The following is a 12,902-nucleotide window of genomic DNA, read 5'->3' on the forward strand; positions in this document are numbered from 1 at the left end:
GGGGGACGACTCACATGCGAAGAACTGGGAGACGGAGTGGTGAAGCGAATCAGAGCGTCTCTGGGCCTTTTGGATGCCCATGTAACTGAAGCATGATTACTCAACGAAATCGCAGGTTTGATGTCATTTCTGTCATGAAAGCATCGCGTCGAGGGTGGCCAGATGCGAACTATACACTTGCATCAACACCCATGTCTGTAGCTTACTGACAGCCTGTTAGTCATTTGGAAGACATCCGGAAGGGAGCGTGCATCAACACAGCCAGCACAACTAGACAAAAGACAAGATGCATTGCAACGGAACGGCCTCTGCTTGTATTCTAGGTAAAGGGGAAAAGGGAGAGGGAACACCAATGTACAAGACAGAAAACCTCTTTTTTTTCCGCAGAGCAAACCGCAGCATTAACCAGAGATCACTGTACACGGGACGCAGGCCTGCGGTGGTGCGCAAACCTTGTATCCACTGAGCCGAGCCAAGCAAGCCGTTTCTCGATAAGACATGCAAGCGCCTGGCCCCTCTCTCTCACCACCCTCAATTCACTTCTCTTTCTCACATACACATTCTCTTCCTGTGCCCTCCGACCCGCCGTACACCTTTTGTATATTTCACATCATCTCAAAAAGGTCGGGAGACGGCCCGATGGGTCTTTGCCACCTCGCGCCGGAGGCTCCTACTCCCCTCACCGCTGTTCTGTCCATCTCTCTTCGAAAAGCACCTTACAGCAGCAGCTGCAGGGGGTTCTCGAGAACCTTCTTGAACTCCTTGAGCCACTCGGCGCCAATGGCACCGTCGACGACCTTGTGGTCGAAGCTGCCGGTGACCTTGAGCTGCTCATCCCACTCGAAGCCGGTGGTGCCGTCCTCGTTCTCGACGGGGACGGCGACCTTCTGGGTGGTGCCGATGGCGAGGATGGTGGACTGGGGCGGGTTGATGATGGCGGTGAAGTTGTCGACGGCGGGGTTCATGCCCATGTTGGAGATGGAGATGGTGCCACCCTGGTACTGCTCAGGCTTGAGCTTGCCGTCGCGGGCGAGCTTGGCGAGCTGCTTGACCTGGGAGGAGATGGACTCGAGGCCGCGGGCCTCGACGCCCGTGACAATGGGGGTGATGAGGCCGGTGGGCGTGGAGACGGCGACGGAGACGTCGACGGTCGAGGACTGGCGGATGACGTCGCCGCGCCAGCTCGAGTTGGCCTGGGGCACCTTCTTGGAGGCGACGGCAATGGCCTTGATGAGGAAGTCGTTGACGGACAGCTTGTACTTGCCCTCGCTCGAGGCGTTGAGGGCCTGGCGCAGCTTCAGGAGCTTGGACACGGAGATGGAGCTCGTGACGAAGAAGTGGGGGTTCGTCTGGACAGACTCCTGCAGGCGGTTGGCAATGGTCTTGCGCATGCCGCTGATGGGGATGTCCTCGTAGGCGGCCGAGGCGGGACCGGAAGCGGCGGCAGGCGAGGAGGCGGCCTTCTTGACGTCCTCCTCGGTGATCTGGCCACCCTTGCCGGTGCCCTTGACGTCGGCGACCTTGACGCCCTTCTCGCGGGCGAGGCGGACGGCGCCAATGGAGGCGTTGGGCTCACGGTTGATGGCGGGCTCGAGCTTGCCGGCGGGACCGTTGTCCTCGGGTTCGGGCGCGGGCGTGGGGGCGGATTCGGAGGCAGAGGAGGAAGACTCGGACTTCTCCTCCTTCTTGGGGGCGGGCGCCGGGGCATCACCACCAGCGTCGGCGGCGGAGAAACCTTCAAAGGCGCTGACATCGGTGCCCTCCTCGACAAGGACGGCGATGGGCTGACTTGTTAGCTTGGAACGCGCGAGGCTGCATGGCAGTTGCACAGGCACAAGGGGAAAATGGGAGGCTTACGCTGCCGACGGGAACATCCTTCTCGCCGCTTTCCTTGAGTGTCTTGGCAATAACACCCTCCTCCTGGAACTCAAAGTCCATCTGGGCCTTGTCCGTCTCGATCTCGACCAGGACATCGCCGGGCGCGATGGAATCGCCGGCCTTCTTCTGCCAGGCGCCGATACCGCCGGCGGTCATGGTGGGCGACAGGGCGGGCATCTTGATGACGGTGTGCGGCGGGTACGAGGCATAGCAGCGGATGATGTGGGTGGAAAGGCTGGTGCGCAGGCCCTGAGGCAGGACACGCCTCCGCAGAACAGTGGAGATCATTGTGTCGGATTTGTGGTCGTCGTGTTGATGATGGTTCTGGTGATGGGGTAAAGATCACCCGGAAGGAGGAGACAGAGCGAGAGCTGAGGGGTGATGGAGGATGCTGGATCGAACCCCAAGAAAGAGAGTCAGAATGGCTCCGGACAAATTGACCGACAGCAATTGAAGGTCGGACTGAAGAGGGCGGATGGGGGGGAGAAGGGAGATGGGAGGAGAAGAAGCGACGCGGGATATTTCGAGGCGATGGGCTCGGAAACAGAAGGCGAGGCCAAGGGTGAAGTTGGGGCTGGCAGTTTTTTGCGTTGAGCTCGCACCGGCGTCCGATGGGAACGGAGCTTGAGGCGCTATGCCTGTTTGGGAGTTAGCGCACCCCGACAAAATCACGGAAGCTGCAGGGCGGCAGGCTCCACTTCGGATCAATTCGGAGCCAATCCTTCTCTTGTACGACGCCTGCCTCCCTCAGCTACCTGCATGGTAGAGATACTCGAGGCCATTCCACGACCCTGACTTCCTGCCGGATCACTATCTGCCACCAGGTCACTATCTGCCTTTGCCTGTGTCCTCCTCCAGCCCATCATGTGCTCCCTGACGCCTCCGAGAAATCGCTGCAGCTTCTCCTCAGACCCCTGAAGAAGCTTCTGTCCAAACCTCTCGACAATGCGCCATGGCAGCGTCGAGATCCGACGTCTCCGTCTCGGTGTACGGCTCAGGCCATTTGACCGGCTCGTTTCCTCATTGATCATGTATTGCATGACGGGACGAGTATGTCACTGAAGCCGTATTGCGCACCCGTCGTGTCGATGGCCCGCATCTCGCCGGAGGACGACCTGTACGCTCTTGCCTGCGTACGAATTATCTCGTTGTTCTTTAACCTGGTTCGGAAGACAGGCTTCGTGACTCTGACGACGAACAGCTCAATGTGCGATATGATTCCTTGGCTTCGGGGAGGGCGTCCATCTTGGGTGAAGGTATCGTCGTGGTGGTTGTTGAAAACTTCAAATTCATGAAGATAAGTTCGAACGCAGCTATTGATTCTTCAAACCAGTCGATATTTTTCGAAGCAGTGAATAAACGTTGGAGCACTAGATAATCTTTCATACTGTCAATCACACATCATGCAACTGCCTTTCTACAACACGGCTTAAAGGTTCATCTCAGCCTGAAGGAGGGTGCAGCTCTTCCAAGGGGTAATTGCTTCACACAAGTAATGCATCTCTGCAAATCACTTTTTCCCTGATAATCCTGCCGAATTCGAAATGTTTGCAGAGAACAGTGATTCAAAATGCAAACGCAGAGAAGGAAGCATCATGATTTCAAGCGATGTATCAAAATACTGTACGAGTTTTCATCTGCCGAAACTACGCTCACAGTGTATTCTCGACAAGAACTACCTCAGTACGACGTGCCCTTGGCCGGCCTCGGCCCATCGCGCGCAATGCTGACGGCGTCGGCCACGGCATGCTGCAAAATGGTAAAGTCGGTCGTCACGCTGATCATGTCGAAGCCTTGCTCGGCATACTGCTTGCCCTGCGCGCCCGACGTGCAGAAGATGCCCGCCTTCTTGCCCGCCTTGTGGGTGGCCTCCAAGACGCGCGTAATGGCCTTGTGCAGCTCGGGTTTCATGACACCGTCGATGACGGGGTGGCCGATATTGTTGGCTGCTTCTCGTCAGGACAAGGAGCTCTTCCACTTGGCGAATATATATATATATATATAAAAAAAAAGGAGAGGCAGGCAATATGTACCTAGGTCAAAGGGCCCCACGAAAAGAACATCGATGCCCTCGACGGCGGCAATGTCGTCCACAGCGTCGAGGGCCTCCTGCGTCTCGATCTGCACCATGGTCAGGAGGCTGCCGTTGGCCTGCTGCAGGTACTCGGTCATGCTGGGGGCCGAGGCGAAGCGCTCCATGGCAAAGGGCGAGCCGAAGCCGCGGCGGCCCCACGGCGGGAACTTGGCGGCCTGGACCAGATCTTTGGCCTCTTGGGCGGTGCGCAGGAGGGGCACGAGGACCTGTCGTCGTGTCAGCAGAGTCGGCGTCTGGAAGTCGAAAGGGGGCGGCCGTACGCCGTGGGCGCCGCAATCAAGGGCGCCTGCAGTGCTTGTTAGTCGAGATCCCTTGTTGGTGAGGAAACTGCTACGTACGCTTCACGAGAGAAGCCTGAATGTCGGGGATTCGGACAATGGGAGAGACACCGGCGGCGGCAATGGCAGGGACGGCATCGTGCATGGCCCGATCTGTGTACTTGTCAGAGATGTGGTGACCCGTGTGTGGGAGCATCGTGCGGCATGCCGTCAATGTTGCCGTGCTCGCAATCGACCATGACCCAGTCGACGCCGGGACTCTTGGCGAGGGCACGAGAGACGTTGGCATTGGGAATCATCTGCCAGACGCCCAAGCTGGCGCCAGCGCCCCTGGTGAAGACAGACTTGAGCTTGTTGGCGGCCTGCATGGTGGGCAATTTGCAGAGCAAGTAGACGATGAAGGTAGGGATGCAATCCGGTCAGCATGTCCTGTCAATGGAGGGGGCTTTGTAGCTTCCCCCGCAGACAGACAGACTGCCGGCCCCGGTCAGCGGACGTCATGAAGGGGCCGACGGTCGGTGATGGAGTTGAAGGGAGTCCTCGCTATTCTCATTGGGTCTCGCGGTCAATCCAGGGCGCGGCGTCTGGGCGTGGTTCCGTCTTGGGCCGGTGCTGATTCACCGAGAGCGAGCAACGCACGATGAAAGGCGGGGGGGTACCTTGGATCGTCGTGGTTTGCGGGGCCTGCAATGATGGCCCAATCACTGAATGGAGCCAGGCTCTTGTTGAGTCGGAAGACAGCCGCAGCCTCAGTGGACCACCTAGACGCGGCTGCGCGGATGAGCCTGGCGCCTATAACCAAACGCTTTTGACGCCTTACGCCTTGCCTTGCTCTTGAGGCCTTGCCCTTGACGCGTCCCGCAGGCCCACTTCTCCTATTCGGCTGACAAAGGCGAGCTGCATCGGTGCACGGACTCTTGCGTCGTGTTCGAATCCGATGTGGAAGGCTCTTGAGCTGGCCTGGTCTGGCTTGCCTGGCTCGTCACAGTCAGCCTGCACAAGCCAGCAAGCAGCAGCAGACACCAGGGTCCAGCCTCGATCCAAATAATTAATTTTGGGTTTCGTCCGAGGACAGGACACACATCCGCACCACCATCTCATCTGTTGATCTCCGACAGCAGACTCCCTTCGAAGAGCTCTCGCTGCAGCTTCTTCGACTGCGCTGGCCTTTCTGTCAGCCTCCATCATCTCGAGTCGAGCCTAGACAAGCATAGCTCCCAGAAGTTGCGCCTCCTGCGAGCCCCTCCCACGTCGACCTACCTACCGACATCAACACTCCTTTGCTCGACATTGACCGCGCCTGGAACGAATGGCAGCTTGATCCTCCACTGCTCCCTCATGAGCTCCGTCAAGTTTCTGGTTGCCTCCTTGGAGGCCATCGCCGCATCCAAGGAGGCCCAGCGACACAAGCAGCTCTCCGAGTCGCTGCACAAGACCCTCCAAGCCGTCAAAGAAGCCGACCCCCAGCTGCCCGACCCCGAAGTCGTCTTTGCGCCTCTGCACCAGGCCACCAAGACGGGCAACACCCATCTCATCACGAGCGCCCTCGATTGCATCGGAAAACTCATTTCCTATTCACACTTCTCCGTGCCCCCAGCCGCCGCCGCCGCCGCCGCTTCCGAAGATGGAGGGGGAGACAAGGGGACCGACGGCGAGCAGCCACCACCCCTCATCGAACGGGCCATCGATACCATCTGTGGATGCTTCCAGGGCGAGACGACCCCCGTCGAGATACAGCTGCAGATTGTCAAGTCGTTGCTGGCCGCAGTCTTGAACGACAAGATCGTCGTCCACGGCGCCGGCCTCCTGAAGGCTGTGCGCCAGGTCTACAACGTCTTCCTCCTGTCGCGGAGCACTGCCAACCAGCAGATGGCCCAGGGCACTCTGACGCAGATGGTCGGTACCGTCTTCGAGCGAGTCAAGACCCGACTGCACATGAAGGAGGCGCGCCTCAACCTGGCCAACACGAAGAACAGCTCCAGCAACATCACATTCGACCCCGCCGAACAAGCCAACTCGATCAACGGATCGGGAGAGAAGATTGCCGGGGCAGAAGAGGAGGACAGCGCTAACGACGTCGCCAGCGACGGTGCCGCTGTGCCGGCGCCGGCCCCCGATGCGCAGGCCACGCAGGCCAAGCTGACCCTGAAGGATCTCGAGACGAGGAAGAGCTTTGACGATTCGACCCTCGGCGAAGGCCCTACCATGGTCACCCAGATCAAGCCGGCCACGATGGAGCGCACCGAGTCGCAGTCGTCGGCCAAGGAAGAGGACAATTACGACGAGCTCGAAGCCGAGGACGAGGTCTACATCCGCGACGCCTACCTCGTCTTCCGATCCTTCTGCAACCTATCCACCAAGGTCCTGCCTACCGAGCAGCTGTACGAGGTCCGCGGCCAGCCCATGCGCTCCAAGCTCATCTCCCTCCACCTCATTCACACCCTCATGAACAACAACATTACTGTCTTCACCTCCCCCCTTTGTACCATCAGGAATTCCCGGACCAACGAAGTTACGACTTTCATACAAGCGATCAAGTACTACATCTGTCTGAGCGTGACCCGCAACGGAGCTAGCTCGGTCGATGGCATCTTTAATGTCTGCGCCGAGATTTTCTGGCTCGTGCTCAAGTTCATGCGGGAGCAGTTCAAGGTGCGTGCCCTCCTCCCTCGCTGTGCTCATGTGCCGCACTGACAGTCCTTCAGCTCGAAATCGCCGTCTTTTTAAACGAGATCTATCTTGCCTTGCTGGCAAGGCGGACCGCCCCGGCCTCACAGAAGGCCACGGTTGTCACCATTCTCAACAGGTTCTGTGCCGACTCGAGGGGTCTTGTTGAGGTGTATCTGAATTACGACTGCGAAGGCAACGTCGACAATCTCTTCCAGACCATCATTGAGGATCTGTCAAAGTACTCGACAGCAGCGGTCCCCATCACACCTGTCCAGGAGCAACAGTATGAAGAAAAGGCCGCGAGGACGCCGTCACCTGGCGAGTGGCAGCTTCGTCCCATTCTGCCGCCGCCTCTGTCTGTCGCGCAGATCGTCCCGCACGCCGAGCCCGAGTCGGAGATTCCCAAGGAATACGTCATCAAGCGTGTCGCGTTGGACGCTCTCGTCGAGTCGCTGCGCTCCATGGTCGATTGGTCTGGATCTGTCAGGACGGACAGGAATACAGAGGGGCTCCGTGTCGATGGCGATGTGGACGCCCGACCTTCCGAGGACCTGCGGCCATCGATCGACCCCAGCGTCAGCGAGAGCCACTCTCGTGTTGATACACCTACAGCGCCGAGTACGCCGATGTTCGAGGACGACCCTGCCCACCTGGAAAAGGTCAAGCAGAGGAAAACGGCCCTCAACAACGCCATCAAGCAGTTCAATTTCAAGCCTAAGAGAGGTATCGCCATGCTGATCAAGGAAGGGTTCATTGCAAGCGACAGCCCAGAAGACATTGCCAAGTTCCTGATCCAGGAAGATCGTCTCGACAAGGCCCAGATTGGTGAATATCTCGGCGAAGGCGAGCCCAAGAACATTGAGATCATGCACGCCTTTGTCGACACCATGCAATTTACCAAGAGGCGCTTCGTGGACGCGCTCCGAACGTTCCTGCAATCGTTCCGTCTCCCTGGTGAGGCCCAAAAGATTGATCGTTTCATGCTCAAATTTGCGAACCGATATGTCATGGGCAACCCCAATGCGTTCGCCAACGCAGACACGGCCTATGTCTTGGCTTACTCTGTTATTCTCCTGAATACCGATTTGCACAGCACCAAGATCGCCAGGAGGATGAGCAAAGAGGACTTTATCAAGAACAACCGAGGCATCAACGACGATGCCGACTTGCCGCCCGAATATCTGCTTCAAATTTACGACGAGATCGAGAGTAACGAGATTGTTCTCAAGAGCGAGCGGGACGCTGCCGCCATGGCGGGCAACGCTCCGCCGACGTCAACAGGTATCGCCGCAGGTCTCGGACAGGCGCTGTCGAACATGGGTAGGGATCTGCAGAGGGAAGCTTACGTGCAGCAGTCTGTAGAGATTGCGTCGCGGTCGGAGCAGCTGTTCAAGAACCTCCTCAAGACGCAGCGCCGCAATGCCCAGCGGGCCGGCGTCAAGTTCATGCCCGCGACGTCCTTCCAGCACATCGGTCCCATGTTCGACGTGACCTGGATGTCCTACTTCTCGGCTCTGTCCAACCAGATGCAGAAGGCGCAAAACATTGAGGTCAACAAGCTGTGTCTTGAGGGCATGAAGCTGGCTACCAAGATTGCCTGCTCTTTTGACCTCTCCACGCCTCGTGAGGCTTTTGTCTCGGCTCTGAGGAATATCACCAACATCAACAACCCGCAGGAGATGCATGCCAAGAACATTGAGGCTCTGAAGGCTATCCTTGAGCTTGGTCAGACCGAGGGTGATCTTCTACGGTCATCATGGAAGGATGTCCTGCTCTGCATCAGTCAGCTGGACCGACTGCAGCTCATTTCTGGCGGCGTCGACGAAAATGCCATCCCGGATGTGGCGAATGCGCGATTCGAACGACAAGGCACAGGGGATTCGCGCAAGTCCACCCACGGGCGGCGTCCTGTTCGCCCGCGCGCCGGCACCAGTCCGCAGGGATTCTCCATCGAGGTCGCTCAGGAGGCGCGGTCGGACGCGGTCGTCAAGGCTGTCGACCGCATCTTCGCGAACACGGCCAGCCTGAACGGCGAGGCCATTGTCCACTTTACGCGCGCGTTAACCGAGGTCAGCTGGGATGAGATTCGCGTTTCTGGCTCCAACGATTCGCCGCGGACCTACAGCTTGCAGAAGATTGTCGAGATTGCCTATTACAACATGTCTCGTGTTCGTTTTGAGTGGACGAATATCTGGGAAGTCATGGGCGAACACTTCAACCGCGTCGGCTGCCACAACAACACGAATATCGTCTTCTTCGCCCTCGACTCGCTGCGTCAGCTGTCGATGAACTTCCTCGAGATTGAGGAACTGCCCGGTTTCAAGTTCCAGAAGGACTTTCTCAAGCCTTTCGAGCACATCCTGTCGAACGCCCAGAACATCACAGTCAAGGATATGGTCCTGAGGTGCTTGATCCAGATGATCCAGGCTCGCGGCGACAACATCCGGTCCGGCTGGCGAACCATGTTTGGCGTCTTCACCGTTGCCGCGCGTGAGCAGCACGAGGCCATTGTCAACTTGGCGTACGAGAACGTCAGCCAGGTTTACAAGACCAAGTTTGGCGTTGTCATATCGCAGGGCGCGTTCACTGATTTGATTGTCTGCTTGACCGAGTTCTCCAAGAACATGAAGTACCAGAAGAAGAGCCTGCAGGCCCTCGAGGCACTGAAGTCAATCATGCCGCGCATGCTCAAGACGCCAGAGTGCCCCTTGTCACACAAGAACGGATATGCGCCGCCGGCCGAGAACCCGAAAGCCCAGGATGCTCTGCAGCGTTCACAGACGAAGACGTCAGTCGAGGAGGGCTATTGGTTCCCCGTGCTGTTTGCCTTTCACGATGTCCTCATGACGGGCGAGGACCTCGAGGTGCGGTCCAACGCGCTGGAGTACTTCTTTGAGGCGCTGTTGAAGTACGGCGGCGAGTTCCCGCCCGAATTCTGGGACATACTTTGGCGCCAGCAACTGAACCCGATCTTCATGGTTCTCCGCTCAAGACCGGATCTCAACAGCGCGCTCAACCACGAGGAGCTATCCGTTTGGCTGTCGACGACGATGATCCAGGCGTTGCGCAACATGATCACGCTCTTCACGCACTACTTCGAAGCCCTGGAGTGCATGCTTGACCGGTTCCTCGAGCTGCTCGCTCTGTGCATCTTCCAGGAGAACGACACCATCTCGCGCATCGGCAGCAACTGCCTGCAGCAACTGATCCTGAAGAACGTCAAGAAGTTCACGGCCGGACACTGGACTGAAATTGTGGGGTCATTCTGCAAGCTGTTTGCCGCGACGACGGCCACGCAACTCTTCTCGCCGACAACCGTCAACTCATCGGCGTCGCTCGAGCTGCCCACCAATGGCCTGGACTTTACCGGGCCGCTGGTCGTCGACCCGGAGGAGCCTATCAACGAAAAGTCGCTCGAGATTAACGGCCATAACAAGAATGGCACCGACGCCGATACACCAGCCACCGAGTCTGCCGGGGAGGGCGCCGATGAGGACAATCTCAAGACGCCGACCGCGACGAACCTGCCCCAGGCTCCCCTCGAGGACTACAAGCCGGCATCCAACCTGCAGCAGCAGCCCGTCGTCGTGACGGCCGCGCGCCGGCGCTACTTCAACCAGATCATCTCGCGCTGCGTGCTGCAGCTGCTCATGATCGAGACGGTCAACGAGCTGTTCAGCAACGACACGGTGTATGCACAGATCCCGACGACGGAGCTCCTGACGCTCATGGCGCTCCTCAAGCGGTCGTACCTGTTCGCGCGCCGATTCAACGCCGACAAGGAGCTGCGGATGCGCCTCTGGCGCGAGGGGTTCATGAAGCAGGCGCCGAACCTGCTGAAGCAGGAGTCGGGCGCGGCGGCGACGTACGTGGCCATTCTGTTCCGCATGTACGCCGACAACAGCGCCGAGCGGGCGGCGGCGCGACCGGACATTGAGAAGGCGCTCGTGCCGCTCTGCAAGGACATCATCGGGGACTTTGTCGCGCTCGAGGAGGAGAGCCAGCACCGGAACATCTTGGCGTGGCGGCCGGTCGTCGTGGACGTGCTCGAGGGGTACGCGGCGTTCCCGGAGGAGGCGTTCGAGGGCCACGTCAAGGAGTTTTACCCCATGGTGGTCGAGCTGCTGGGCAAGAACCTCTCGTCGGAGCTCCGCGCGGCGCTGCTGCTCGTGCTGCGGCGCGTGGGCGAGGTGGGGCTCGGCATCGAGGGCATGGCGAGCCGCGGCGGAGACAAGGAGAGGCGGGAGAGCGTTGCGACGGTCACGACCGAGGGGGAGTATCACAAGGCGGGCACGCCGAGGATCGGATGAGGGGGTATGTTTGATAGAGATTCTTTGCTGTGTTTATAGGATGGCCAGTGGGCGATGCCTTTGCAAGCTGCCTGTGCTATTTACTTGATTTTTTCGTCTTCGCAACTGAGGTGCATAGGTGTGCATCTGTTAACACATCTTACGGCATCAATTTGATAGAGTAGTGGCAATTATTACCACATCTTACGAGCATCAACTTGATAGGGTGCGCATTTATTAACACATCTTACGGCATCAATTTGATAGAGTAGTGACAATTGTTACCACATCTCGAGCATCAACTTGATAGAGTAGTGACAATTGTTACCACATCTCGAGCATCAATCTGATAGAGTAGTAACAATGATTACCACATCTTACGAACATCAACTTGATAGAGTAGTGACAATTGTTACCACATCTCGAGCATCAATCTGATAGAGTAGTAACAATGATTACCACATCTTATGAACATCAATTTGATAGAGCAGTGACAATTCTTACCACATCTCACGAGCATCAATTTGATAGAGTAGCGACTCGTCAGATATTTAAAAAGTCATGGTATCATTAAACGCTTTCTAGGCAAATTTTGTCCCCCAATCTAATCACGGCACGCCCTCTCACAACTGCCCTCACCACCGGATGACGCGCTTGGGAAAGTACTCGTCAATGAGCTCCTGGTAGTAGGGCCGCAGCTCCTCGACGGTGGGGGCGTCGTCGCTCTTGCTATAAAGATCATAGGGGTTGAAGGCGAGGACGGCGTCGAGCAGCTCGTCGTCGCCGGGGGCCATGAACTCGCGGTAGGCGCCCTCGCGGTGCCAGGGGTAGAAGCTGTGGTAGCGGATCATGGCGAGGGCGGCGCGCGGCAGGGTGGACTGGTCCTTGACGACCTGGTAGAGGTACTCGTCGTGGCCCCAGCTCATGACGAGGTTCTCGATGCCGCAGGCGGGGGCGTAGACGCCGAGGGGCGTCGAGTAGACGGCGTGGGTGCTGTCGGGGTTGGCGGCGAAGGTGGCGGGCAGGATGATCTTGGGCGAGAAGGCGCAGCCGACGGGAAAGGTGTCGCCGACGACGGACCACTGCTCGGGGCAGCCGTGCATGTAGAGCAGCTTGCCGAGGTCATGGATGAGCCCCGTCAGCTGCATCCAGCGCGGCTGGCCGTCGCGCCGCATGGCCTCGGCCGTCTGCAGCAGGTGCTGGATTTGCGTCAGCGACGTGTCCGGGTCCGAGTCGTCGACGAGCGTGTCGAGCTTGAGCATGGCGTCCCAGACGGAGAGCTCGGCGCGCGGCGGCGTCGTCGGGTGCGGCGACAGGTCCACGGCGAACTGCTTGCGGATCGCCATGTTGTAGTCGTATGTCTGGTTGGCGTGCTGCGTCTGGTAGAACGTCTTGACGCGGTCCGTCGCCGACTCGTACTGCCGGAACGCCGTCTTGTCCTTTTCGGCGTCAAACTTGGACGACTCGTAGGTTGTGGGTGCTGCTGCTGCCGCCGCCGCGGGCTTGGCTGTGTTGGCCGTCTTGCCGGGCTTGCCCTTGAGCATGTTGACGTGGTCAATGGCGTCCTCAACCTGCTCGAGCGCGTGGGCGTCGAGCGAGGCGGGAGCCTGGAAAAAGGGCTTTTGTGTTGCGACCATGGTGTGCTGGGCTTTAAGCTGAGTTTGACAATGATCTCTTTAAAGAAGAGGAACA

General features: G+C 58.4%; 4 protein-coding genes across 4 annotated transcripts; 1 reads left to right on the forward strand and 3 right to left on the reverse strand.

Moving 5' to 3' along the window:
• Positions 1-716: 716 nt before the first annotated feature.
• VDAG_08164 (pyruvate dehydrogenase protein X component) lies at positions 717-2,166 on the reverse strand (the record flags this gene model as incomplete). Its single annotated transcript, XM_009657541.1, has 2 exons — positions 717-1,784; positions 1,858-2,166. The coding sequence occupies 2 exons, from the start codon at positions 2,164-2,166 to the stop codon at positions 717-719; spliced, it is 1,377 nt and encodes a 458-aa protein (XP_009655836.1).
• Positions 2,167-3,558: 1,392 nt separating this feature from the next.
• Positions 3,559-4,619, reverse strand: VDAG_08165 (2,4-dihydroxyhept-2-ene-1,7-dioic acid aldolase; the record flags this gene model as incomplete). The annotated part of the gene is made up of 4 exons (XM_009657542.1): positions 3,559-3,824; positions 3,912-4,259; positions 4,312-4,411; positions 4,488-4,619. 4 exons carry the CDS (start codon positions 4,617-4,619, stop codon positions 3,559-3,561), a joined length of 846 nt encoding a protein of 281 aa, XP_009655837.1.
• Positions 4,620-5,589: 970 nt separating this feature from the next.
• On the forward strand, positions 5,590-11,231 carry VDAG_08166 (transport protein sec71; the record flags this gene model as incomplete). The annotated part of the gene is made up of 2 exons (XM_009657543.1): positions 5,590-6,903; positions 6,957-11,231. 2 exons carry the CDS (start codon positions 5,590-5,592, stop codon positions 11,229-11,231), a joined length of 5,589 nt encoding a protein of 1,862 aa, XP_009655838.1.
• A 533-nt stretch (positions 11,232-11,764) lies between these two features.
• On the reverse strand, positions 11,765-12,847 carry VDAG_08167 (inositol oxygenase; the record flags this gene model as incomplete). Its single annotated transcript, XM_009657544.1, has 1 exon — positions 11,765-12,847. One exon carries the CDS (start codon positions 12,845-12,847, stop codon positions 11,846-11,848), a length of 1,002 nt encoding a protein of 333 aa, XP_009655839.1. The 3' UTR covers positions 11,765-11,845.
• Positions 12,848-12,902: the final 55 nt, after the last annotated feature.

The sequence above is a fragment of the Verticillium dahliae genome, genomic scaffold (genome assembly GCF_000150675.1).
Source record: "Verticillium dahliae VdLs.17 supercont1.19 genomic scaffold, whole genome shotgun sequence".
Taxonomy (NCBI): Eukaryota; Fungi; Ascomycota; class Sordariomycetes; order Glomerellales; family Plectosphaerellaceae; genus Verticillium; species Verticillium dahliae.